Below are 27,463 nucleotides of genomic sequence, written 5' to 3' on the forward strand. Positions count from 1 at the left end.
AGGCGTTGAACTCCTTTAAAGGAGTAACCCCAAGCCATTGGTTCAGATATGTGGACGACACATGGGTTAAGATCAAATCCAAAGAGGTGCAAACTTTTACTGAACATATCAACTCAGTGGACAGAAACATCAAGTTCACCAGAGAGGAAGTTAAGGACAACAGCTTGCCCTTCTTGGACTGTGACGTCCATATGGAGAATGACAGGAGCCTCCACATAGGGGTATACAGAAAACCCACTCACACGGATCAATATCTACTTTTCGACTCTCACCACCCTTCGGAACACAAGCTTGGCGTTATCAGAACACTGCAACATAGAGCTGATAACGTACCCACTAGCTCACAGGCTCAAGGGGAAGAACGCAAGCACCTGAGAGGCGCCCTCACAACTTGTGGCTACCCCAGCTGGACCTTTGTTAAAACGGCAGCTGCCTCCAGAAAGAAAACCAAAGTGGTTGAGAAAGAAAAAGATAACAGGAGAAACAACATAGTCATCCCATATGTGGCTGGGGTATCGGAGAAACTCAGGAGGATTTTCAACAAACACTGCATCCCTGTGTATTTCAAACCCGGTAACACACTCAGACAGAGACTAGTACATCCGAAGGACAGAACACCACACCACCACAAAAGCAACCTGGTTTATGCTGTCCAATGCAACGAGGAATGCAAAGATCTTTACATTGGAGAAACAAAACAACCACTGCATAAACGCATGGCCCAACACAGGAGAGCTAACTCCTCAGGCCTGGACTCGGCTGTCCACTTACACCTCAAGGAGAAAGCCCACTCCTTTGATGACAGCAATGTCCAAATCTTGGACAGAGAGGACAGATGGTTTGAAAGAGGAGTAAAAGAAGCCATCTATGTAAAAGTGGAGAAACCATCGCTAAACAGAGGAGGGGGTCTGAGACACCACTTATCTCCAATTTACAATGCCGCCCTTTCATCCCTTCCCAGGAGATTCAACAATCTAACCTCAAAGGACAACTGTTCACACATGGCCCGGGTGACCCCAACGACTGTCGTTCAGACTCAATAGAGCATTAACGAAGTCGAAACCAACTGCCCACCAACGACTGTCACTCTAACGACGGGCGTGGGCACTTGGAGCACAAAGGGTGTCAGTGACATCATCGGCCTTGTGAGAGGTTAAATACCTGGATCTCCACACCAGTTAGTGGGACCAGTCCCAGCCTGGTCAGATGCGTACATGAACTGATGAAGCCTCTTGGATGAGAGGTGAAACGTCTTCCTAGACAAACAACCAGTCCAGTTGTTTTTGACTGAAATTGCTTTGAGGATAACGATGACCTGGAAGAATGAGAACATTCACAGGCTTCCTGTACAAACGTCAGTTTCTCTGAAATTGATCACCTTGTGGACAAATTTGCAAGCTCACTACGAACAACACTCGAATCCTTGTTGCTCCTTTAAAAAAGAAGATAATGAAACAGAGGAAATTTGCTCCATGGTAAAACTCACAAACCCGTGAATTAAAACAAGTATAGTGAAAATTGGAAAGTAAATGGTGTTCCACTAAACTGGAGGAATCTCGCTTGGTTTGGCAAGACAGTCTAAAAATATATAGGAAGGCCCTCCGTAATGCCAGAGCAGCCTATTACTTATCTTTAATAGAGGAGAATAAGAACAATCCTAGATTTCTTTTCAGCACTGTAGCCAGGCTGACAGAGGGCCACAGCTCTATTGAGATATGTATTCCTATAACCCTCAGTAGTAATGACTTCATGACCTTCTTTAATGACAAAATTCTAACTATTTGAGACAAAATCAACTCGCTTGGCACCAATTTTTCTTCAAACCCAGGAACCTTAGAAACAACTGTACAACCTGATATATTCTTGGAATGCTTTTCTACAATTGACCTTTACAAATTAACCTCTACTATTTCGACATCAAAGCCTTCTACTTGTCTCCTAGACTCTATTCCAACCAGGTTACTTAAAGAAGTGTTACCTTTAGTTAGCCCCCTGTACTGGATATGAAAAAGCCCAGTCTTGATCCAGAGGTTCTAGCCAACTATAGACCTATATCTAACCTTCCTTTTCTCTCTAAAATCCTTGAGATATTAGTCGTCAATGAGCTGTGTGACTTTTTTTTTTTTTTTTTTTTTACATAATAATGGGTTATTTAAGGACTACTGTCAGGATTTAGAATGAATCCCAGCAAACCTGAATCACCTGAATCACCTGCACCTGTTATTTTTGATCAGGATATGTCCTTCGATTCTCATATAAAACTAACAACAACTGCATATTTTTCCTGCCTAATATTGTCCGTCCTCCATAGAGCTGGGTCTGTTCGACGTTGCTGCCTGTTATTGGGAAGGTTTTCGTCGCCACTGTGTCTGGATTAATAATGTATACAATAACTACATTTATTACTACTTTTATTAAAGAGAGTGCGACTTGTTGCTGCTCATGGTGGAATTGTTGGGTCTCTGTTGTTTTAGGTATTAAAAAAAAAGAATTTCTGCAATCATGTTCCTATGATCATATTCCAGGTTTGGGGATGGCTACATGATCACAGTCAGGACCAAGAGCAGCTCCCATGTGAAGGAGGTGGTTCGATTCTTCAACAGAAACTTCCCTGAGGCCGTGCTGAAGGTAGATTACTGCAGCTACCCCTGTCATATGTAGCCTTCCAGTCACTGCACTGAGCAGCAAAAAAAACCCTATAGGATTGAAGTATTGTATTTTTTTGATGAGTCCCCTAAGTCTTTTAGACAGGTGCCATTTATCCACTGCCCGTATTTGCTTAATAGGCATGGCATTCAGGTTTTTTGTTTCCAGTTGCCTATGCAAAGTAAGCTTTAGTAGGCAAGGTTTGTGGGTAAAACTGTATGTTGGCTTTTATTGACGTTCATTTTTAAATTCAGTTTTTAGTCAGATAATGGATGTTCCTAAGTGAATTTGAGGCAGTGCATATCCTTAGGCACACTCATCTGCACCTTGCCCCGTGCTTTTGGGTGGCCCCCCCCACCCTCTTCCTCCGCGGCCTAGGCCCGTTTTCCTTCACAATACTTGAAATGATGAGGGTCGTGGCTGCATTGCTTCTTGCTTATGCATCATCACCCCTCAGAGAGATTTAGTGTTGTCTGACTGTTGAACATTTCATCCTACTACATCTTCAGTAAACATTCCATCTCCGCATCAAACCACCGCAAACCATTCGGCGGCATCTTTTTAAATGTCCGTGGCGGAGAACAGACGAATATAATTAGACATTAGGATTGCCATCAATGCTTGCGCTCGTGCCCGTATATACGATGACCCTGAAGTCCAAATCACTACAGCAAATAGAAGAACTCAACAGCATATCATAAAACACAACGGTAAATAATGAAACAAAACGGCAAATGGGAAAAAAAAAAGCCAAAAAAAAAAAAAAAAATGCCAAATAAGAAAACAAAACGCCAAATAAGAAAATAAAACGGCAAATAGGAAAACATTTCAACAAAACGCCAAATAATGCATGCAGTGTAGTGTAGTGTAGTAATCTTGATGAAGAAAAATGTACTCCATATTATAACTCATACAACATAGGCCTATTTCTTATAAGCTTGCCATGCACCACTCTGTTGTTTTTCTCAGTTGTTTCATTCTGATTAAATCTGTGGTTAAATTACAACTGTAATGTCTCTTTCTATTCTGAAAAAGAAAGGTTTACAAAAACAAACGGCAATTCACCAGAGAATGAACAGAGAAGTTTTTGTTTCTGTCACTGCAAAGCCGGTGTTTACTCTGCAGCCATATCAGTGTGTAAAGAGTATAAGTTGCGAAGGCATTTTAAGAAAAATCATGCTAACTTCAACACCACGTTCCCACTGAACTGTAAAAAAATACTCTGGACAGGCTCTTGCAGTACGGTGTGTGTGTGTGTGTGAGAGAGAGAGAGAGAGAGAGAGTAAGAATCCAACCCGGCCTCTGCAGCACTCATTTTAACAAGCCTGTGCAAAGTTGCGCATTTTCTGCGCTGTGTTCCTCTACACCTCTGGATAAAGGTGTCTACTCTACTCCGCGTGTTGTTGTGGCGTCTGTACTACCACACATCACAACCCGCTTAGAGCTACAGTTAGTCAAAAAAAAAAGTCAAAAAAAAAAATGCGCGAGCGACTCACATGCAAATTAGGGGCATTTGGACCAGATAGATCCGCCTCTTTCCAGATATTCGACCATTGTGGAAACGTACCTACTGCTGTTTTCTTTCATAACGATTAACTTCTCAGAATGGATTCAGGGCTCAAGAAAAAATCTAGTTTTAAATTGTTCAGTCAGAAATATATTATTCTAAATACTCCCCAATGGCACTGAACAATAGTAATAGAAAGTAAGGGCGTACTCACACTGTCCATCCATCACATGCCAAACACGGCAAAAGTCACGTTTGTTTGACACTGGTTTTTACTGCAAGCATGCAGTACCCAGGCACGGCATACTTGCCGGCCACGGCCTGGTTGAGAGAGGTGGGCTTTTGTAAAGCACGAATGCAGTACGAAATCCTTAAACCCAACGGCAAATAAAAAAACAAAATGGCAAATAAGAAAACAAAACAGCAAATAAGAAAACAAAAAGGCAAATAAAAAACAAAATGACAAATAAAAAAACAAAATGGCAAATAAGAAAACAAAAAGCCAAATAAGAAAACAAAAAGCCAAATAAGATGACAAAACGCAAATAAGAAAACAAAGTGACAAATAGGAAGACAAAACACCAAATAAAAAAACAAAGCGGCAAGTAAGAAAACAAAACGGCAAATAAAAAACAAAATGACAAATAAGAAAACAAAACTGCAAATAAAAAAACAAAATGATAAATAGGAAAACAAAACACCAAATAAAAAACAAAAAGGCCAATAGGGAAAGAAAATGGCAAATAAGAAAGCACTTCAACAAATCATAAAACACAACAACATTAACTTCTACTGGAAAAGGTAGGCCTATCTACTCAGAGGATGAACCCTCCTGTCTTTTAACAGGAAGGAGAGGTGGAAAACTGAGAAAAGAGCCTATTTTTAAAACATGACTACTTTTACTATTAAGTGCAACTTGCAGGTTACTTATTTACTATATTTCATTTAAAGTTGTTCAAAAGTTACCATTTGAGAACTCATGCAATATTGTTTATGTTTAACAAAACATATGGGCAGAAATCGGAGATGAAAGTGGCCGTCTTTAACAGTGCTTCTAAAAACCTCTTTCTTTCACAGCGTCAAATGGCAGCTGTACTAGGCCGTGTAATGTTAGGGCGCTCTCTAATTTTCCCAGTGGTATGAAGGATTTAAGAGTGAGATATTGAAGCCGACACCGACATACATGTGAGGCAGACAGCTGGTGCACCTCCTTCAGTACTGCAGCAGCCTCGTTAGCCTCCGTGCTGCTGACGCCCCCGGTTGGATGGATGGTGATGGCCATGGAGAGACTCAGCTCGACGAAAACATGAACTGTGAAATGTAAGTTTAATTTTCTAATGTTTGTCAGCGTCCACATGAACCGGCATAAATGTTTCAGTAATAAGAACCTATATTATATATTAGCTAATAAGCTAATATGATTGTTAGCCTGCATTAACAGTTAGAAAGAGATTTTGTCAAACCTAAGTTAGAATCTTAATCTAGAAAAATCAGTAAGGTCAGTTCGCTAATGTTAAAATTCTGAAGTGTAGTAAGAAATCGTTAGTTTGTGTAACAATACAGCTAATGTATTTAAAAAACGGACTGTTATTGTCTGCAGGTCCAGACAGCTCACAGAGTCAATTAAAACGGAGATATCAGTTTAGTAACGTTAACAGCAATGTTGGTGTGTCAACGTCAGTTTATAAGGTTTATGGAGAGCCTGCCGGTAACGTTAATGTAGGGACAGATGCACATAGCGTTACAGAGCTACAGTGTTGTAGATTCAGAGCAAAATGTACAAAAACATGTACATTTACTCTGATACCTAGCATGAACTGTTAACTGTACATGTTCTATAGTAAACATATATCTCCACTCCACTTACATGATGTAATGTTAGTGTAAAATAACACCACTGAGTATAATGCAGTCAGATACAACTCTAGTAGTCACTCTGACCTCAATGACAATATTATAATCTCAATGAACTCATCTGAGCTAAAACTGGACTTGTAAACACCTCAAATACAATTCAACTGCAGACTCATAAACACAATAAAGTTGAATCATCTCTAAAACAGTTTAAACAAACACATTATAAACGTAATGCATATAGAATAAATTGTAGGGCTCTTGTGTCAGGCTAAATTATTTATTTATCTATTGGCACTGATTAATGTGATATTTTTGTCTTTACTTATGGGTTTCTTTACAAATGATCACATTGTGAACGACATAATCTGCTTTTTCTCTAGGCTTCTTTTGGCAGTCTACCAGAGAGCCGTGCTGCCTTGCCCTTTCCACATCCTGCCAAAACATCACCGGGGACAGTTGGCCTGTCTCTCACACATTTGCAGTTTAACACCAGACATTAATTTAAAAGTTTCAGAATCTAAATATTCCTCCTCTTTCTGGAAAATGTCTCCTGATGACGACCTGCATCTTAGCTGTGTAATAATAGTGCCTGGTTATAGGGGTACAACATCTACAGTTAATAATTATATTAACATTAAAAAAGTAGATATAGGTAGTGATGTTGTAATACCCAGATTCAGTTTTAATATAGTCTTAAATTTACTGTTTTATTTATAGGATACATTTTTTATTTTATTTTACTAATTATCTATTTAGCTGTAGTATTTGCAAGTTCGAAGAAGTAAAGTCAACCTTACATATGAAACATCGGGTATATGGTACAAAACCAATGAGTTCTGAGTTTAAAAGCTGCTGAACTCTCAGCATCAGTGTTCTGTAGATTAACTTGGTCTAGAAAATGTGATAAGTGAAAGTAAAAAACAAATGATTTCTCTCTCAAGTCAGCCTCTCTCTCTGTCTGTGTTCGCTCTCCTGCGGTTCGTTACAGCCCCATACACGTAGTGTGGAGTTATATAATGTATGTCCTGTTTGAAAGAAGCAGGGTTGTACAGAAGGAAAAACTATTCACATCTGGTGAGACGTGCCGTCCTTACAGAGCTGCGTGGACCAGGGCAACAACTTGGCAATTTGTTGTGGCAAGTACTTCAGCAAAGGTTTCGCTTAGCATGTAACTAGTGTTTTTTCTGAAGTACTTGACATCATATCAACTATCACGTCGTACGGATGCCCTGTAAAAAAAAACTCATGTTTTGAAAAAAGGCTCTTTCCCGGGTTTTCCACCTCTCCTTCCTGACAGAGAGTCCCTCTGTCCAATCAGGAGGGTCCATCCTCTGGTTAGATAGGCCTACCTTTCCAGGTAGAAGTTAATGTCCTTGTGTTTTATGATTTGTTGAAATGTTTTCCTGTTTGGCTTTTGTTTTTATATTTGGCGTCTTTTAATTTTTTGATTTGGTGTTTTGTTTTCTTATTTGCCGTTTTGTTTTCTTATTTGGTGTTTTTTTTTTTTCATTTTGTGTTTTGTTTTTCTTATTGGGCATTTTGTTTTCTTATTTGACGTTGGCCGATTAGATGTATTTCAGCGGGATGTGATGTGTGGTAGCAAAGACGCCACAACAACACGGCGCAGTCGAGGAGACACTTTTATCCAATGATGTAGTAGAATGCAGCACAGAAAATGATCTGTGCATAAACAACTTTGCACGGGCTTGTTAAAATGAGTACTGCAGAGGCAGGGTTGGATTCTGACCTGCAGCCCTTTGCTGCATGCTCCCTCTCTCTTTCTCCTTTTTACACACAGACACACACACACGCCGTACTGCAGTGGGGTGACAACCTGTCTGTCAACACTTTTACAGCGCCCATCATTTTTGAGGTGGAGTGATTTCTTTCAGGTTACTTGTACATAAGTTGACGTTGTGAATCATATGGGCCACCCATCAATTGAAACCCATTCCGAGTGATATGTCACCTCTTGAGTCTCCTAAATCCGTCTCGGGCCTTTTTTTGTAATGGAAACACAGCAATTTGAGAGGGCGTGCCCTTAAACTGCACCCTTAGGGAACTGCACTTGATAACTGTAGACACTAGAAGGGTAGCAGTGTGCTTCAACCCTGTTGACAGGTTTTAAGGAAAATACACCCTCAGACCACAAAGTGGGTTGCAATGACAGAGTGGGGCTGTCCGTATTTCTGCATGCTGACTCAACAGGAAATAAGCAGAAGAAGAAGTACACAAAAAATATTGTCAGTGAGTTTGCCCCCTACTGGCACACCTTAAATAACAGCCCTTCCTTTAGGATGGATGAACTTTTATGAAAATCGGTAGGCATCAGTGGCAATTGCTCTAAGACTGCAAGGGATGCTTGGCTTCCCCTAAAATATCACCAAAAAATAAAAAAAGTGGTGAATTATGTACTGCCGTGTGTACATTTCATTGACTAAATACGCGCTAGAAAACCTTTATCTTTTGTTCAGAATCAGCTACTTATCACAGGTGCCCGGCGCAACTTCCTTCTCATTCATCCATGCAGCGCCGCAGCGCTTTACACAGTCGGATGCTCAGCTTCTACTGAATGTGAAAGCATAGAGTGGGTTGTTCCACTGCAGCGAAACTAGACAGTCATTGGATAAATGTTGGGCTTTGTCCCGCCCATCGGACGCTCAGTGTCTCTGGGGGTCTAAGGGACAGTGGGCTAGCCCGGACGCTCGGCTTCTGCATGAGGATCGGATGAGCTGTCTGAGGTGGAATCCTTTTTTGATTGACAGATAAATGAGAGAATCAGCGATCTTGAAGATAAACATCCAGCGGAGCATTTTCCAAGTTTTTCATTCCATTGTTCTGCACTGACCGGAGACCAACGAATTTGTCTTTGTTGAAAATAACTGGCGTTGTGTTTGGCGACTCTGTTCTTTCACTCTGCAGTTTCTTTCCCCAGACTCACAGGCGGTTACACTTCACAGTAAGTAGCCTGGCACAGCAGCTCCAGCTGCTAGAATTAGCAAGCTGCACATCATGGCAGATAAATGAATGTTGTCGTCCGTTTTTTTGCGAAGCCATTTGATAGTCTTCCTTACGAAGAGAAAATTAGAGTTAAACAGCAGGGCAGGTCAACTCCTAAGATTGATTTAGTCCAAAAGGTGGGCCATCCAATCCCTGTACAATCAAAGCGAGAGCTGTGCCCGGAACCTCGGTGATCCGGAACCTTCGTGATTTTCATGGACAGGATATGGAGTTGAGCCTTGGTGGGGAGGGGTTGCAGGTTGGTGGGCTTAGGATCTCGTCTCTGCTTTGCAGATAATGTGGTCCTGATGACATCGTCGGTCAGTGACCTTCAGCACACACTGGATCGGTTCGCGGCTGAGTATGAAACGGCTGGGATGAGGATCAGCACCTCTAAATCTGAGGCCATGGCTCTCAGCAAGAAACGGGTGGATTGCTTACTCCAGGTAGCGAATGAGTCCTTACCCCAAGTGAAGGAGTTCAAGTACCTCGGGATCATGTCCATGAGTGATGGGACGATGGAGTGTGAGGTTGGCCGGAGAATCGGAGCAGCGGGGGCGGTGTTGCAGTGGCTCTACCAGATCGTTGTGATGAAAAGAAAGCTGAGCCGGAAGGCAAAGCTCTCGATCTACCAGTCAATCTTCGTTAGTCTCCCTTAGAGATAGGGTGAGAAGTTCCGCCATCCGTGAGGAACTCAGGAGTAGAGCCGCTGCTCCTTTGCGTTGAAAGGAGCCAGTTGAGGTGGTTCAGGCATCTAGTAAGGGCGCCTCCCTAGGGAGGTGTTCCAGGCACGTCCAGCTGGGAGGAGACCTCGGGGAAGACCCAGGACTAGGTGAAGAGATTATATCTCCACACTGGCCTGGGAACGCCTCGGGACCCCCCAGTTAGAGGTGGTTAATGTGGCCCGGGAAAGAGAAGTTTGGGGTCCCCTGCTAGAACTGCTGCCCCCGTGACCCGACCCCGGATAAGCGGTTGAAGATGAAGATGGACCTGCCGGGATTCACTGACGTGAGAGCCAACAGAGACACAAAAACGAGCGGAAAAAGCAAAAGTGGGGGACTCTTCATGTATGTGAACGACCCAGGACATATCTCATTAAAGACAGTCTCATGTTGCCAGGACCTCAAGCTGCTAGCTGTTAGCCTGCGGCCATATCATTTGCTGAGGGAGTTCAGTCACTGTGTTATCGGCCCTAGTCGGACACCCTGATCTCCTCGCCGTAAACACTGGTCGTCCACATTAACATCAATGTTGTCAAAACATCCAGGACCATAGTCCTTGACAATAGAATGACATGATTTAACAGCTCCAAAATATACCGTGAAATATTCTTAATTTTCATGTTCAATGTACACCACCACCTGGGCCGGCGAAATAAGTATTATGGGTTGTCGTTCTGCAGCAGCCATAAAAATAAAACACTTTTCAGAATCAGAATCAGAATCAGGTTTATTGCTAAGTATGTTGGACATACAGAGAATTTGACTCCGGCTTATACTTTTCTCACAGTTTACAAACATTTAACAGGACAAACCTAAACATAACAATAACAATAACATTTACATAACAATAGCAGAACAATAACAGAACAACACAGAACAATAATTTAAGATAAAAAAATAGAGGTAGTATTAAAAATAGGTTAACAAGTAAATATGAGAAATTTAAAATTGAAAGATAAAATAATTGTGCAAAGTAAAGTGACCAGGCTGTTATAAATATCTTTGTTATATTATTTACAATGATATACATAAGGTGCATTAGGTGCATGTGTCTTGTATGTCTGGCATGTGTGTGTGATGTGTCGGGTGGGGTCAATTGTTCAGCAGTGTGACGGCCTGGGGGTAGAAACTGTTTTTATGTCTGGCTGTTTTTGTGTACAGAGTTCTGTAACGCCTGCCAGAGGGGAGAAGTTCAAAGAGGTGATGTGCAGGGTGTGAAGGGTCTGCAGAGATGTGAACGAAACAACTGTTTTTGCAAATACGACTACCAACAGTCATACACCTCAAGACCTTATACCGATGTGTTACCAAGTTAAACTGTCAAATAAGCATAAATCCCACCCTGACACAGCACCACTTGTCCTGATAGGCGCTCTTACTGTGTAAACTGAAATTTTCGGTCGTACAATATGAAAAAACGGGCATTTTTAGTTTCTGTCTTCTGGTGATTTTAAGTTTTGTTATTATAACTAGAAAATAAAAAACAAATTCCAGTCCATCCCTTTTCGACTATGACATAGAAAAAACCTTGCAATTTAATTTGATTATATTTGATTTTCGTTTTCTAGTTATGATAACAAAAATTAAAATCAAAAACAAAAAACGAAAAAAACGACTTTTCCGATCGGAGAGGGATTCATGCTTCTTATATGATATTTTAACTTATGACTACACATCGTTAAGATAGTGAGGGGTATAACTGTTAGATAATTGTAATTGTTTTTGTTCAAAAGTGCAGAATTCTATCTTTATGGCTCATTGTTGTTGAAATGCTAGCTTGTTGTTGTTGCTATAGCTACGGTAAACATTAACAGACTTCTACTTGTACTTATATAGTCTTCTGACTACTCAAGGCGCTTGTACACTTCTTGTCACATTCGGCCATTCACCCAGACATTCACACTGATGGCAGTGGACTACATACCATCTAGTCTAATCTAACCATTCACACCACATTCAAATTCAAATTCAAATTCCAAAAAACTTTATTTGTCCCCCGGGGGGGGGGGGGGGGGGGGCAATTCAGGGAACACATGCGCAACACAGGGAGCAATTTGGGGTTCGGTGTCTTTCCCAAGGACACTTCGACATGTGGACCGGAGGAGCCGGGGATCGGACCGCCAATGTCTAGAATGGGGGAGGACGACCTGCTTTACCTCTGAGCCGCAGCCGCCAACATTCAGGTAACATAAGTGACAGAGTAACATTATTATATGGATAAAATACAGAACAACAACCCATAATGCTTTATTGATATACTAAGAGCTAAAATTAACGTTAGATATAAGGCCACAGAAGCTTTATGGTTGCCTCTTAGCCTATATTAGCTTAGCTATAATCTTCCAAACAACAGTAAGCCATGGAATCCGGCATTTCTCAACAAAACCTACTAAAAATAGCAATAGTCAGACCTTAGAAGACTGTAACTCATGAGTTATGCTAATTTATTTTGTCAAAGTTGGACGGCTGTTTCCACTAATCTACAGTACGTCACTGTATCACCAGTCAGGCGCCGTTCGCTTCTAGGAATCTACAAGTGATATTTCATATTTGTACATGGACATTTATACGTCTAATTACAGTTTTTGCCCATTGCTTGAACAATGGACCCATGCTTAGATCAAAGTAACACAACTTGAAGTTTTTGTTACTATACCTCAAACATATGTGACCCAACCTTAAACATAAGTGCTGCTTTGCACTTTAGTTGCAATTCTGCTACACACTTGCTCCCTTCTGCAACACACTTGCTCTTGCACACTACTTCATACATAAGACACTTCGTTCAAAAATGAAAGTCTTCAACAATATAAACCGACTAAGCATTACCACTATAAGACGCATTTTGATAAAGCACAAAATGACTATGAAGCAACTGTCCAGGGTCCCATTAGAGAGGAACAGTGTCAGGGTCAAAGAACTTCGACGTGAATACAGTATGTACAGGTAAGTGTTACAGTCCTTTACATTTACAATACAGTATTGGTTTAATCCAGTAACAGCTGAATATGTACCATTGTATCAGTACCACATAGCCAACCACAATATTTTATTATTTGCTGCCTCATGAATTCATTTAAATTGATGAGGCTGGATTCAACCTTAGAAAAACAAGACGACAGGGTTGTAATAAAATTGGCCAGAGGGCAATTGTGCACGGCCCGAGGCAGCGCGGGGGAAACATCTCATTGTGTGCTGCCATAAGCCTTTAAGGGCTTCTGTACCATCATGCTAAACTAGGTCCATACAATACAAAATATATCGTCACATTTCTAGATGCTCTTCATCATATAGCTGTACAGGATATCGAGCTGCTCTGGTCCGTACCTGGTTCACCATCCATCCATCCATCCATCTTCAACCGCTTGTGGCTGTCGGGGACGCGGGATCCCAGCTGACATCAGGCGTGAGGCGGGGTACACCCTGGACAGGACGCCAGTCTATCGCAGGGCACATAAAGACATACAACCAGTCACACTCACGGGCAATTTAGAGTCCTCAATTAATCTAACCTACATGCATGTCTTTGTACTGTGGGAGGAAGCCGGAGAACCAAGTGAGAACCAACGCAGACACAGGGAGAACATGCAAACTCCACACAGAAGGGCCCCTGCCGGGATTCGAACCAGGAACCCTCTTGCTGTGAGGCGACAGTGCTAACCACCACATCACCGTGCCGCCCTACCTGGTTCACCAACCATAATCAAATTGAAGTAGTATACTTGCCCCCTCATCTTATTGGCCTCTTTTTCCTGTTATCCACTGTTCTTGTTGTACACACACTTTTTCAATGATAAAGCCTTACTTTCTTCCACATATCCCCCCTTTGAGGGTTCCTAAACACCCATCAAAGTGATGTTGTCAGAAATCAATTTGCCATCCACGGCTCATGCAGGTGAAAAGCCTCCAGCCTTCATTACTTCCTCATATAATCATTCTTGATAATTTCATCACTTTAAGGAGGAGAAAAGTCCTGCATAGTCCCCATTGGCCTCTGTTTTGAAATAACATGGATGATGGATGACTGCGCTAGGCGCAAGCAGCGGCTGCATTGGTTTCTTCACATTAACCATTTAGCATGTGATTAAAATGAACTAGTGATAAAACATTTGTAAGTATGGTGGACAAACCCAAGTTGACTCTTATTAAATGTTAATTGATCAAATCCATATAGTTTTTACTTGCAATAATGCAAAATTTAGAATAATAAACTGTACAGGACATTTCTCAATATGGGCATGATGCAACCAACTAACAGAATAACTACGATCAAAACTATGACTGCGTTTAATGCTACTTTTACTGTTGTTGCTCCTAGCAGACCGAGTTTCAGATCCAACCAATCCCATGACCCCTCTTTGTTTACATTTTCCTTAACTTCCTGTTCTGATTCTTTAAGTTTTGACATTGCCACTGTGAACGCTCCCTCAGCTAACATCCAATCTAATGCTTGTCTACTCTGCCAAGCCATCCTACTAGTTTCCTGAAGTTGTTCTCCTAAGCCACTAAGGGCCTTGTTCGTGTAGTTCATAAACCATTGTTGATTATTATAAATGTAATTTGTCCATGCTACATTCTTGCTTGGCATTGCCAAGAGGAATTTGGATTCTATCCAGCTCTGACCTCATCTTGGCTTTAAACTCATGGTGATACCTCATTATCTCATGTAAATGTACATGTGGCTCTGGAACATATTGCCTCTTTACCCTGTGCTCTGTATCTGGGCCTCTGATCCCCAATTAAGTCACTCACTACCTTGTAAATTACCTGTATTGGAATTTTCATTCTTACTAAAGTACAAAGACCGATCCAATGTGGTAGAAGAATGTTAATCTCTGCATACCACCAAACATACAATAGCTAACCACTACTGCGTATGTCTGATCACTCAGCACATGTAGCGTGCGTAGTGTCATAGTTATGTTGTGACAAGTTTGTTCTATTGGGCAAGGATTCTCATACCACACTGGTCTAATCTGGAAACTGGGAGTCATGTTAGCATGTGGAAACCAAGATAACATCCAAGATGTTTTACAATTAACATATACCTATAACATGTAGTAATGCCCAGTTGGTGATTAGTTACCAGTCCATGAGATGGGAGATGTTTTGCGTTGCTTGATGCCAATGGCTGGTTGAAGAAAGGAAGCTGGTTGAAGAAAGGTTCTTGTCTTAGTCGTTGCTCTTAGGCAAAAGAGGAAACTCAGATCACTCTTTGCTGTGCTCAGTTGAGGATAACCGGTTGGTTAACCTTCGTGGTGATCCTACGCCATAGGCCAGGTCCAGGGCCGAGGGGACAGCGGGCAGCTGGTCTCCTGGGTCTGCAGGAGCGCGTCGAGTTGAGTGCGAAGGAAGAGAGGCCAAGAGAAAGAGGAAGTGCAGGTTGTGTGCTACACTTTATATAGGCCCTGGTGATGTCCTCGCCAGAGGTCAAGTCAGCCAATGAACAGTTTGAGGGTCCCTTGGAGAATCACACCTGGGTGTGATTTGTGGGGGAGAAGGCATGGCAGGCCTTTGTTTCAGAGACCAAGGCAGCCAGGCTTTGGGCCTAGTCTTAATCAAACTGAAGGTTTGAGTTAATCAAGAAATTGACAATCATCGGTTGCACCTACAGATGCATATGTTGTGATCCATAGATTAATCTACATTGGATGCCGTATATACAGTAGGCAGCCTGAACATTCTGGGCGCTCTGGCCATGGGAGTGAAGTTACCTTCTCTACACTCCTGAAAGCTATACTTATCTGGGATTACTGTTGGAAGAGTATTAGGGGCTTTTGCACAAACCACACACTCACTTGATGTCATTTCTCAAGCTGTATACCAAGCCCACTTATACCAGCTATTCTGTGAAGCACGCTTCTAACCTAAATCCTTCACTGGCCTCAAACTCCTTGACTGTGGTTTATATTTGCCATACTGATCGTTATTGTGAGGGTTAAAGTTCATTGGATTAAAACTGGGTCAATTCCCCCTGACCGAGGTGGTCAGGCTCAGTTGGTTGTTCTGCAGGTCTAGTAGTGACCTCAGCCTTAGGGAGTAAAATTGTTAAAGCAGGTGTCTTGTCTTAAAGGGGTGGTCTAAGCTCCTTATTGGGAGATTGGGTGTATAACCTATCTTTAGAGTAGTTACACTGGAAGGACTCTGAACGTCTAATTGTGCCTTTGTGTGATGAGACCTTAGCATCTAAACTCTGTTCTATTTGTGATGTATATGATTCTGAGATGTCAGCTCTGGTTGGAGCTGCCACCTTATTATTAGGTAACTTCTGAGCTTAACCCTGAGTTGGGCTTGACTCCCTGTCTATTACTTCCTTTCCTGAGTCATGGGTTGGACTTTGATTTACAATTGTGTTTAACGCCTGTGTAAGTACACCATACTCATCTGATTCGTCATTCTGCCGTGGTTGGGTCATTGTTTGGATCCAGCCCTTCAGGCTAGGGAGCACTGCGTAACCATGACATTTAAACGCTGTAGCTCTGTGGATCGATAGAGAGAGGACCAAAGTTAGCATCTCTCTCATGCCAGAGCTTGTTTATATCTTGAGCACAAATGCCTAAAATTCTCACAATACATTGTTAAGCATTACGTTCTCTGGTTAAGGTGCATTACATAAATACTTCACAAATGAAATAACAAAAGGTGTAAAACTGACAAATAATATAAAACATTGTGCGGAAAGTAAGATAAACAAAATACTAAAAATAATTGGCTTAGCTTAAGACACTAAATGTACCAAAATAATATAACTACACATACACATTCACCTTACATGAATATCTGTTCACATTTATGTAAATTAGAATTAGATACAAAACATTTCAACCATATCACACACTACTCTCTTACACACTTGCACTAAACCGTGGCGCTTAACAAAATGGCACGGCCCAACATGTAAGCGGTAACCGGAAATGCAAAAATAGTTTGAATAAAATATTTTTCTTATCACAGTTTCCTCACTACTGGCTGGCTTGTACGCTTAACAGGATTTAAAACATGTCCTTACATTACTGAATACTATGTTAGTTTCTTACAAACTACTGTATGAAACTGAACTTCATGGAAAAAGCTACTTAGCATGATGAAGCACATCGTAACAATTAGCTACACTACGAGGTATGCTTACACTTAACACTGATCTCAAAAATCACCTCAACACATTACAAACACTTTATAATGCATTCACATTAGTTTCTGACCCAAGCCTAATATTGACAAATAAGTTTTGCAGTACCCGTGGATCGATAGAGAGAGGACCAAAGTTAGCGTCTTTCTCATGCCAGAGCTTGTTTATTTCTGAGCTGCACATGAGCAGAGCTTATAGCTATAGTCTTCCCAGTGGGTTGACAGCAGCACCAGAGCACCATCTACTGACGTAAGTGTGTATTACACCTGATGTAAAGTCTGTATTAACAATGTTAGAATGGTTCTATTATTACAGAAAAAATAGAGGGGGTGTCCGTTCAAATAAAAACATTTAAAAAAACATAAGGCATTTTCCAACCTACTACACCCCCAACGTTCTGCTTCCTGGCAACATCCACAGTAGAAAGTACATTAGTGTCCACAGATGAATCTTCAGCGTTTTGCTTTTACTCTCGCCTGGCTCTGTTTCCTTTTGATCAGCTGCTACCCGGGCCCTGGTGCAGTGGTTCAGATGGTACCATGGTGTGCCCCCCTCCACTTGGACCGCCGCTGGTGTCCCTTGAACCATGATGTTAGGACTCCCCTCCTTGGCTCGTGCCACTTTTCCGGAAGATCTCTGTGTACACCTGGTCTCACTGGTCTCAGGATCTCTGAGCCGGATCCTGGTACCCTGTTGTTTTCTCACAAACAGACAACGCTATATACACCATTATTTGCTCCATTCATCGTATGTACATTTACATGTTTTCCAAACTTAATTTGCAGCGGTTGAGAGGGTAAAGCTCAGTCTGTTAACATGCAGTGTTAAAGATATGCTTCTGTTAGGTTTCATGCAATAGCTTATTAGTATAGACAGCAAAACAAAACAGATCCTGTTATTTTAACTGTGATGGTTAACTACCTTCATTAACTTACTCACCTTACCTCTGCACGTCTTAACACTATTTGTTATGCCTGTTATATGATCTCCCTAGTAACTTTTGTGTACAATCTGATTTATTATCTAAACTTATTACATAAGATATCTCTTACGCGTACTAGATTTTTGAACCATTTCCATTAGAATTTACTTTTTATTTACTTATTTCCCACTTATTGTTTAAGGCCCAAATTCACATTATTCTGTTTTACTGTTCTCATTCTCTCTCCCCTCGCAGAGTGATTTATCCTGTGCGAATCAGGAAGTAGCATGGTTAACAATAACAATTCTTTCTCATTTACCTTCAACCCCCTCAGCTGGTTAGTGCTCCATTCATTTTTTTTGACTTTGGTGATGCTAAAGATGTCAAAATCATGTTCTGTCACCTTGGATGTGCGTGTTCCTGCTGTTCTGCTGTGTAGACTGCCATAACATGTGGGTCATGTTCACATCACTATAGATATTGTTATAGTTACTGTTACTCGCTGGCTGCTTGCATCTCTGGAAGCGTGTCAGTCTCTCTGTCTTTTGTCTATCTTTATGTTTCTCTCTTTCTGTCTCCTTTTCTTCCTCCCCAATCGGTCAAGACAGGTGGCCGTCCTCCACAGAGCTGGGTCTGTCCAACGTTCCTGCCTGTTATAGGGAAGGTTTTCGTTGCCACCGTACTCTACAGGGGAATTGTTGGGTCTATGCCTACTCTGTAAAGTGTCCTGAGATAACTTTTGTTATGATTTGGCACTATAAATAAAATTGAATTGAATTGAAATTGAATTGAGAATAGCCAATTTTTCTTTCTTTTAAAAAAAAATGTAATTTACTGTCATTGTATCCTTTAATAACTAAAGGTGTAGGTAAACAAATAGGTATCCAGGATTCTTCAGCCACAGAAATGCTAAAACAATTAAACACAAATCACTATTAAAATTCACTTTACTTCAACCTGCAAACTTAAATCAGTTAATATTTTGAATGTATCTGCCTGTGACACTGGTGATATTGGAGTATTACAGGGACATTTTATGTCAACCAATATTACTGGTCTAGCAATCCTTAGATTTCAAACATATTAGGCTCCTTTAGCAGCTTTATGTTTGGCTTTAGCTCTGTCTTACTGGATTATCAATGTTCAGTGTGATTTCAAAGCTTTTAGGATTTTAACAAAACTGAACTGTTAACATAAACATTTTATTATTTTTTATTTTATTTTTAATTAACCTTTGAATTTTAAATTACACACCCACACACTGATACACTGGCGTGTTCGTCTATGTTGCGTGGCTGATCCCCAAGGATCCGGTCACAGGTTTTCTGGACAGTTTTGGTGATTCTGTCGCAGTGTCTCACCTCCCCACTCCTGCTGTAGAGAGCCCTTTTCTCATGTTTTATCAGTCAGTTCTCTCAGCTGAAGTTGAGCACGTTTCATTTGTGTCTCATCTAGTCTGTCTTGTACTGGACCTGGCAACGCGTCCACAATTGAGGTTCTGACCAAACTTCTCAACAGTGGGCTATTTTCAGCCTCCCCCTCAGTTTCTTGTGTTTCCATCTTTTCAGCAGATTGCTGATGTATATGGCTGGATTTTCTGTGTCAATAAGGATTTCACCCTTCAATGTTTTAGGGTAAATTTTGACAGGGTACTCTTTTCTCAGGCGGTTTCTGTAAGCATTTAACTCAGTTCCATTGGCCCTTGGATCTGCCATCCATGCACATCCATTGTCTCATAGAAGATTTTCCATCGTGGTTATGCCCAACACTGATTTAATGTCGCCCAGTGCAAATAACTTTCCCACTGTTTCTTCATCAAAGTGTCTTATCCGGCTGCTCGCTCCCTCGTGGATTTCAGGTAATCTCTGGATCAACGCCTCAAGGTCTTGGGTTTGCCAAGGGGAGTAATGCCCCTGTGACCCCTGTATCAGTGTTGGATATTTGCCAGGGTCAGTGCATATATGTGGTGTGTAATTGCATGTCCTATTGACTGTCGCTGTTCGCCCCCCCTCTCAAGGCGCTTGCTAATCTTGGTGTTTCCTTTTCCATGCCTTTTCATTTGTAAGAATCTCTTTATGTTTTCACTGTAATTAATGCCTTAATCTCTGAATGTTATTAATGTTTCTAGTTCTTTCTCTCTTTTTCGCTGTCGTTTATTACTCTAATCCTTGACATTGTATTCTTTAATACGAAGCCTCATGTCCTCACACAGACTCACACCGACTGTCCCTTCTTTTTGACACACTAAATCTAAACCCTTTGTTAGGTTTTCCATTTCTCAGATAGTTCCTAAATCTCCTTCTTGTTGGTGGGATGTTGAACTCTCAGATAGTTCCTTAATCTCCTTCTTGTTGTTGGGATGTTTAATTATCAGAATGAGACTCACACTGACTGTCCCCTCATTTGGCCATACTAAATCTAAACCCTTTATTAGGTTTTCCATTTTTAAGATAGTTCCTTAATCTTCTTGTTGTTTTAGGGATGTTCAATTCTCATTCATTCATTCATTCTTACTTTATGTATTTTTCTTTTAATTATGACTCATTTTACTTAATTATATTTTATTATTTATTTTTAATTACAACACACAGCCAGTTTTTTCAAATATTTAAGAATACTAATGTCAGCTATTTCTCAATAGAATCTCTCACTTGTATCTGTCCCTTGTTCTGAGTTTTTCTAAGATCTATAAGTCTGTTGAAAAAGGTTTGAATATAGTAGTTTCAATTAACTCCGCTATTTATTTAATTGGTTGGCTCAAATATTAATTCATTCCATTCATCTTCAACCGTTTGTCCCTATCAGGGGTTACGGGGGGGCTAGAGCCGATCCAAGCTGACATCGGCCGTGAGGCGGGGTACACCCTGGACAGGGCGCCAGTCTGTCACAGGGCATGGCTCAAATATACTTTACCTAACTTCCAAATATACTTAACATCCAAATATACTTTATCTAACTTATACTTTACCTAACTGATTTTATTTCAGTGTATTATTGTTTTATTTTATTACTATTGTAAATGTTAAATGTCAATTTTTAGTTCAGCTCTTAACATATACTTTTCCCCATTTGCACTTAATTAGCTCTTGCTTTGCCTTACTGCACTTCCTGGTCTTACTGTCTGTGGCTCTTAGCTCGGCCCCTGCTGTCTAGCACAGGCTCAAAAGATCTCTTGGTTTTGGGTACTAGCTGTGCATCTTTTGCCAGGAGAGAAGATGCAGCTCTGATGTGGTGTCTTGTTCGTAACAGGATGCTAATTATGTTACTTATGTTGTGGCAAAGATTTGGGATTGAACAGTTGATGGGCTCTTTAACAACTCACCGGAGAGCATAATCGAAAACAGCAATTTACCAAAGCAGCCACTGACAAAAACACAAAAAACAAACCAAAATTCCATTTTACATGTATATTTGTACTTCATGCCTAATCATGCAAAAACAGTCATGACATAGTGGTTCTGTCTCAATATCATTCCTATGCTCTCTGGGCCTATAGCTAGTTGCTAGGCCCTCCCAGCTGATCTGTTACACCCAGCTTCCTGTATGACAAGCTCCCAAGCCGTTTGCCTCAAAATGTTGATTGGATTTTACAACCACACCCAACTCCTGAATTTCATTTGCGCCACAACTTCAAGATGGCGATTGATAGTTGTTCTGAATTTTCTCCTACGCCACTACTTCACAATGACAATGCCCGCAAAAAAACCCAGCTGTTTAATTCACAGTATGTCTTCACCCAATTCTTTACTCTGCTAATTTTCCTCTGGATATTAATCACCCGAGCCATATTAACTTTTCGACTTTGGAATAATGTAAACCAGCTGTTCAATGGACGTCCCACACACACAGACACACACACTAGGCCTCTCAACAATCAGACGCACACACATATATTCTTTTTACAGTCTTGTCTCAGTCAGTGAGAGACTGGGTCAGTCAGTTATTAACCCCCTTAGTCAAAGATTTTCAAGACTTCAGTCTGTAGAATTATTTCAGTAGATTATCGACAGATTTTTACAGATTCATGTATAGATTATATTATTCTGATATTATTTTGACACTCTTTCCTGTTTAGAAAATAGTTGGAAGTAGCGGGTCACCATGTGCGTGTGACCTACATAGACAGACTCTGAAGCGCACGCCCCTCCATTTTTTTATTTCCCAATTGCTTTAGAAATATTCTCTGAGGCCAATTCCACAATTCAGTCTGGTATTTCTGAACACAAATCCACTCTACCTTATTCCTCAAATTGACTGATCACCACACACACACACACACAGTTTCAAACTCTTTCTGTCAGTGTTCTTTTTTTCCTTTTATGTAACAGCTGCTTACACAATCCAATGTTTTAAATTCTTTTTATATTATAGCAAATTTTAAAGTTTTACAGCAGCAGCTGCATGCAGGAACACACAAGACAGCCAGAGGCCTCCCAGCTGACTCAACCTGTTCAATTTGGAATGAACCTCAAAAACGCTACGCTGAGCCTAAACAGGCTAGAAAAAAAATTCCTATCCAATTCCTGTCATTTATTGTGAAGGACTGAAGTATGGTCCTGGATGTGTTGACAGCATTGTTTGCACGACCAGCAACTCCCCGTGTTTACGGCGAGGAGATCGGGGCGTCCGAGTAGGGCCAGGTCAGCGTCCTTTGAACCTCTACTGTAAAAACAAAGCTAAGTTAACCGTTAACACAATATATGGTTACAAAAGTAAGAAGTTAGACTTCATTTTAACACCATTCAATGAATGTAAAACATTACAGGAGCATTCATATTTGTAGGTTAAACAGAAGGTTTGATAGATTAAAGAAAAACTGCCCGACTGGTGACATAAATCCGTTACATAGCGCTGTTCTAAGATATTCAAGCAATCTAATAAATTGAACACAACCATAAAAACACACTACCATAATAGCAATACAGGTAAAATAATATCAGGACATGGTAGCTAATTTACATTTCTCTAACTTTGACAAAATAACCTATCACAACACATTGGTTACAGTTCCACTAATGGGTGTGACTATTGATATTTGTAATAGGTTTTGTTCAGAAATGCCGGATTTCATGGCTTATTGTGGCTTATCGTTGTTTGGAAGATTAAATCTAAGCTTATATAGGCTAAGTTAATGATACACCTTCTGTGGCCTTATATCTAACGTTAATTATAGCTCTTAGTATATCAATGAAGTATTATGGGTTGTCTTTCTGTATTTTATCCATATAATAATAATGATGACACTCTGTAACTAACATTACCTGAATGTTTACCGTAGCTAAGGAAATAACAAAAAGCTAGCGTTTCAACAACAACATAAGCCATGAAGATAGAATTTGGCATTTTTGAACACCAATTACAACTACCAACAGTCAAACCTTCAGGACCTTAGTGATGTGTTGTCACAAGTTAAAATATCAAATAAGAAGCATAATACCCTCCAACATAGCACCGTCCTCATAGGTGCTCTTACTGTGAAAATGGCAACTTCTGGTCCGAGAATATGGGAAAGAAGTAGTTATTGTCTTCTAATTATTAAAATTTTTGTTATTACTAGAAAACGAAAATCCAATAAAATGCCTTGTAATTCAATTTTGATTTTAGTATTTTAAAACGAAAATCCAATAACCACTAATTTTTTGTTTTGCAATATCCGTTTGTGAATTGAATATCGAATGACCAAAACATACACGGATCATTAACAATAATGTTAAATTGTTTAACAAAACAAAAATACATAATAAAAATCCCCAATACAAAACTACAACAGGGGAAAAGGGCCTTGGGTGCTACTAAAACAACGCAGCACCCCTATCACTATTGTCTCTAGAGACAAACGATCAATCAGTAATTGAATCTAATCCTGTTACGCACAGGTGCAAGTAACAACCAGGAAGGAAGTGGCGCAGATGCGGTGGCATACTTCAGAGACTCTGCCATCCATCTATTTGAAATAAACTTGATGAATTTCGCAGCTGGTTTCCAAAGCATTTAAGTAAACGGCCGTTTATTGCAAAGTCTCCCAAATATAAACACATATACAGAAAAATATGTTGATGTTTCAATATTTTGTTTTTATGTGTGCAGTGTTTACCTGGACAGACAATGAGCTAGCAGCGCACATAACCTTAACCAGATCTTGTGCCAAAATGTGCAGCTGGTAATCAGAGTGTTTTCGCAGACAGACGTTTGTTGCAAAGTCTGAGACTTTCACACTAGCAGTGTGATAAAAAGTACTACAGTGATAAGAAGTCCTGGTGAATGCTTGATAAGTAGAATATAATAAATAATTAAGTGTACTTTTTGGTGTGCGCGCTATGCGAACTATTCAATATGGTAATACCAGCAAGAAATAAAAACTCCTTTTACCCCTGCTCACACTGTTAATGGCCCAAGCCTAACCTGAACTGATTTGTCCACTTCGAAGTCCACAACAGACACCGACTGGGCTAAAATCAAATTATCACTTTACATTATTAAGCATTACAAGATGCAAAACATGTCAGCCGTTGATATCAGCCAGCATCTCTAAATATGTCTGTTTGGCGCTGGTTGTAAGTTTGTCCCTGTAAGGACCCTTTCTCTTTTTCCTTATTCTTCACTATCTCTTCACAATTGCCTCATCATATCTCAGTTTAAACCCAGTGATTCCGTCTCTATGTGCCTCAAGTTGTGATTCAATCTCCTTACTGTAGCACTTTCCGGGGCAGTGTTGCCCTGACAACCAGTAGCGTGGGATTCTAACATGGTGGATGGGCTCAGACCCCTCCCAAATTGTCACGTGTCTCATTCTCAATACACCTTAAACGGGATGCCAGTGTCACTGGCAAATCACAGGGTGGGTCTGTATCTGTATGTTAATGAATGTTGGTGCAAAACAGTCCTTGTCAGAGAGAGACTTACTGCCGAGGATCCGGACACAGCTCTCGCCTGGTGTACAGAGATTGGATGGCCCACAGAAGTAACCCCGTCACCCCATACTCCCGTAGCACCTCCCACAGTATCTCCCGAGGGACCCGGTCATATGCCTTCTCCAGATCCACAAAGCACATGTAGAATGGATGGGCATACTCCCAGGCCCCCTCCAGGATCCTTGCAAGAGTGAAAAGCTGGTCCGTTGTTCATAGTCCAGGACGGAATCCGCATTGTTCCTCTTCAATCTGAGGTTCAACTATAGGACGAATCCTCCTTTCCAGCACCTTGGAGTAGACTTTACCATGGAGGCTGAGTAGTGTGATACCCCTGTAATTGGCACACACCCTCTGATCCCCTTTTTTAAATAGGGGAACCACCACCCCGGTCTGCCACTCCCTTGGCACTGTCCCAGACTTCCACGCAATGTTGAAGAGACGTGTCAACCAAGACAACCCCTCCAAACCCAAAGCTTTCAGCATTACTGGACAAATCTCATCAATCCCTGGGGCTTTGCCACTGTGGAGTTGTTTGACTACCTCAGTGACATCCACCAGAGATATTGACAATGATTCCCCATCAGCCTCCAGCTCCGCCTCTACAAAAGAGGGCGTGTTAGTTGGATTAAGAAGTTCCTATAGGTGCTCCTTCCACCGCCCGATTACCTCATCAGCTGAGGTCACCAGCATCCCGTCCTTACTGTAAACAGCTTGGACGGTTTCCCGTTCCTTCCTCCTGAGATGTCGAATGGTTTTCCAGAAGCAACTTGGTGCTGCCCGAAAGTCCTTCTCCATGACTTCTCCGAACTCCTCCCACACCCACTGCTTTGCCTCTGACACAGGAGAAACTGCAGCCTTTCTGGCCCATCGGTACCTTGCAACTGTCTCCAGAGTCTTATAACATAACCCAGAAGGACTCCTTCTTCAGTTGGACAGCTTCCCTGACCACCCGTGTCCACCACGGTGTTCAGGGGTTACCGCCCCTTGAGGGACCTAAGACCTTGAAGCCACAGCTCACCGCTGCAGCTTCAGCTATGGAAGCTTTGAACATTGCCCGATGTAATGCCCCCAACCTCCACAGGGATGCCAGAAAAGCTCCGGCAGAGGTGTGAGTTGAAGATCTCTCGGACAGGGGCCTCTTCCAGACGTTCCCAGTTCACCCGCACTACTCGTTTGGGCTTTCCTGGTCCGTCCAGAATCTTCCCCCATCCTCTGACCCAACTCATCACCAGATGGTGATCAGCTGACAGATTTGCCCCTCTCTTTACTTGAGTGTCCAAAACATACGGCCTCAGATCAGATGATACAATCACAAAATCGATCATCGACCTGGCCTAGGGTGCTGTGGTACCATGTGCACTTGTGAGCATGCTACTGTTCCAACATGGTGTTAGTTATAGACAATCCGTGACTAGCACAGAAGTCTAATAACAGACGACCGCTCGGTTTTAGATCAGGGAGGCTGTTCTTCCCAATCACGCGTCTCCAGGTGTCTCCATAATTGCCCACTTGGACGTTGAAGTCTCACAGCAGAACTATGAAGTCCCCTACTGGAGCCCCATGCAGGACTCCATTCAGGGTCTCCAAGAAGGCAGAATACCACCCGCAGGCGTAAGGAGGCGACCCTCTAATCCAAAGGGGTGAACTTCAACACCGTGGCGCTCAGCCGGGGGTTTGTGAGTATCCCCATACCATGGGCAACTCCAGAGAAGAATAGGGTCCAACCCCTATCCAGGAGTACGGTTCCAGAACGGAGATGGTGTGTGGAGTTAAGCCACACCAGATCTAACTGGTAGCACTATTTGAAAAAGAAAATTAATAAAGAAAAATTAATAACTTTAAGTTATTTTAAAAACTTCACATGGAGAACCAATGAAATGTAGGGCCTTGACTCACGTTGAGATTTAGTTTTCTCAATAAACTTATCGTTAATCAGGTAAATATTAGTTATCACCAATAATTATCAAATATAATAATAAAAATGACTCTAGCTAAACCAGAGTTCCTCGGGGCACCACCGTCATATACGGAGTGAAAACTAATATAAAATTCTCATTAAATATATTAAACTACTAATTAAGGGTTGAACACCAATAGATGCAATAGTTTACTCAGTTGAAGGATTTAAAAGTTCTTTTCTTAGTAGATGCTGGCTCATTCATCTTTGTGTAATATTAAATAAACAAACATATTGTAAACACAAACATTTATTAACAAATTAATAAATGCACTAACAAAACACAATAAACTAATGCTAAACAACAAATGTTTCAATGCGAAACATTGCGTTGCTTCGATGCCAGTGGCTGGTCCTTTTGAAGGAAGCTGGTTAAAGAAAAGATTCTTGTTCTGGTTGTTTTCTCTTAGACAAAAGAGGAATCAGATCGCTCTTTGTTCTGCTCAGTTGGGTTGGTAATCGGTTGGTTAACCTGGCTGATGATCCTACTCCATATAGGCCATGTTCAGGGCTTGGGGACAGCAGCTGGTCCCTGGATCCAGCAGGAGAGCGTCGAGTTGAGTGAATCCAAGAAAAGAGTCCAAGAAAGAGAGAGAGCAGGAGGTGTCCTACAGTTTTATAGACTCACTGGTGATGTCATCACCAGAGGTCAGGTCAGCAAATGGACTGGGGGTCCCTTGGAAAGTTCAAACCTGGGTCTGACCTGTTGGGGGAGAGCTGCATGGCAGGCCTTTGTCTGTGACCATGTGCTCTGGGACAAAGGCTACCAGGCTTTTGGGCCTAGTCCTTCCCTTTGTTTGATCAGGCTGAGG

At 41.3% G+C, this 27,463-nt stretch overlaps 1 protein-coding gene across 1 annotated transcript in view; it reads left to right on the plus strand.

Moving 5' to 3' along the window:
* Positions 1-27,463, plus strand: part of abca2 (ATP-binding cassette, sub-family A (ABC1), member 2) — a 423,663-nt gene that overhangs the window by 390,781 nt on the left and 5,419 nt on the right. Inside the window, exon 45 of the mRNA XM_083912406.1 lies at positions 2,526-2,628. Within this exon, the coding sequence (XP_083768532.1) occupies positions 2,526-2,628 (103 nt within the window). The remainder of the gene's footprint in view (positions 1-2,525; positions 2,629-27,463) is intronic.

Source organism: Echiichthys vipera (assembly GCF_963691815.1).
Source record: "Echiichthys vipera genome assembly, chromosome: 4".
Lineage (NCBI taxonomy): Eukaryota > Metazoa > Chordata > Actinopteri > Perciformes > Trachinidae > Echiichthys > Echiichthys vipera.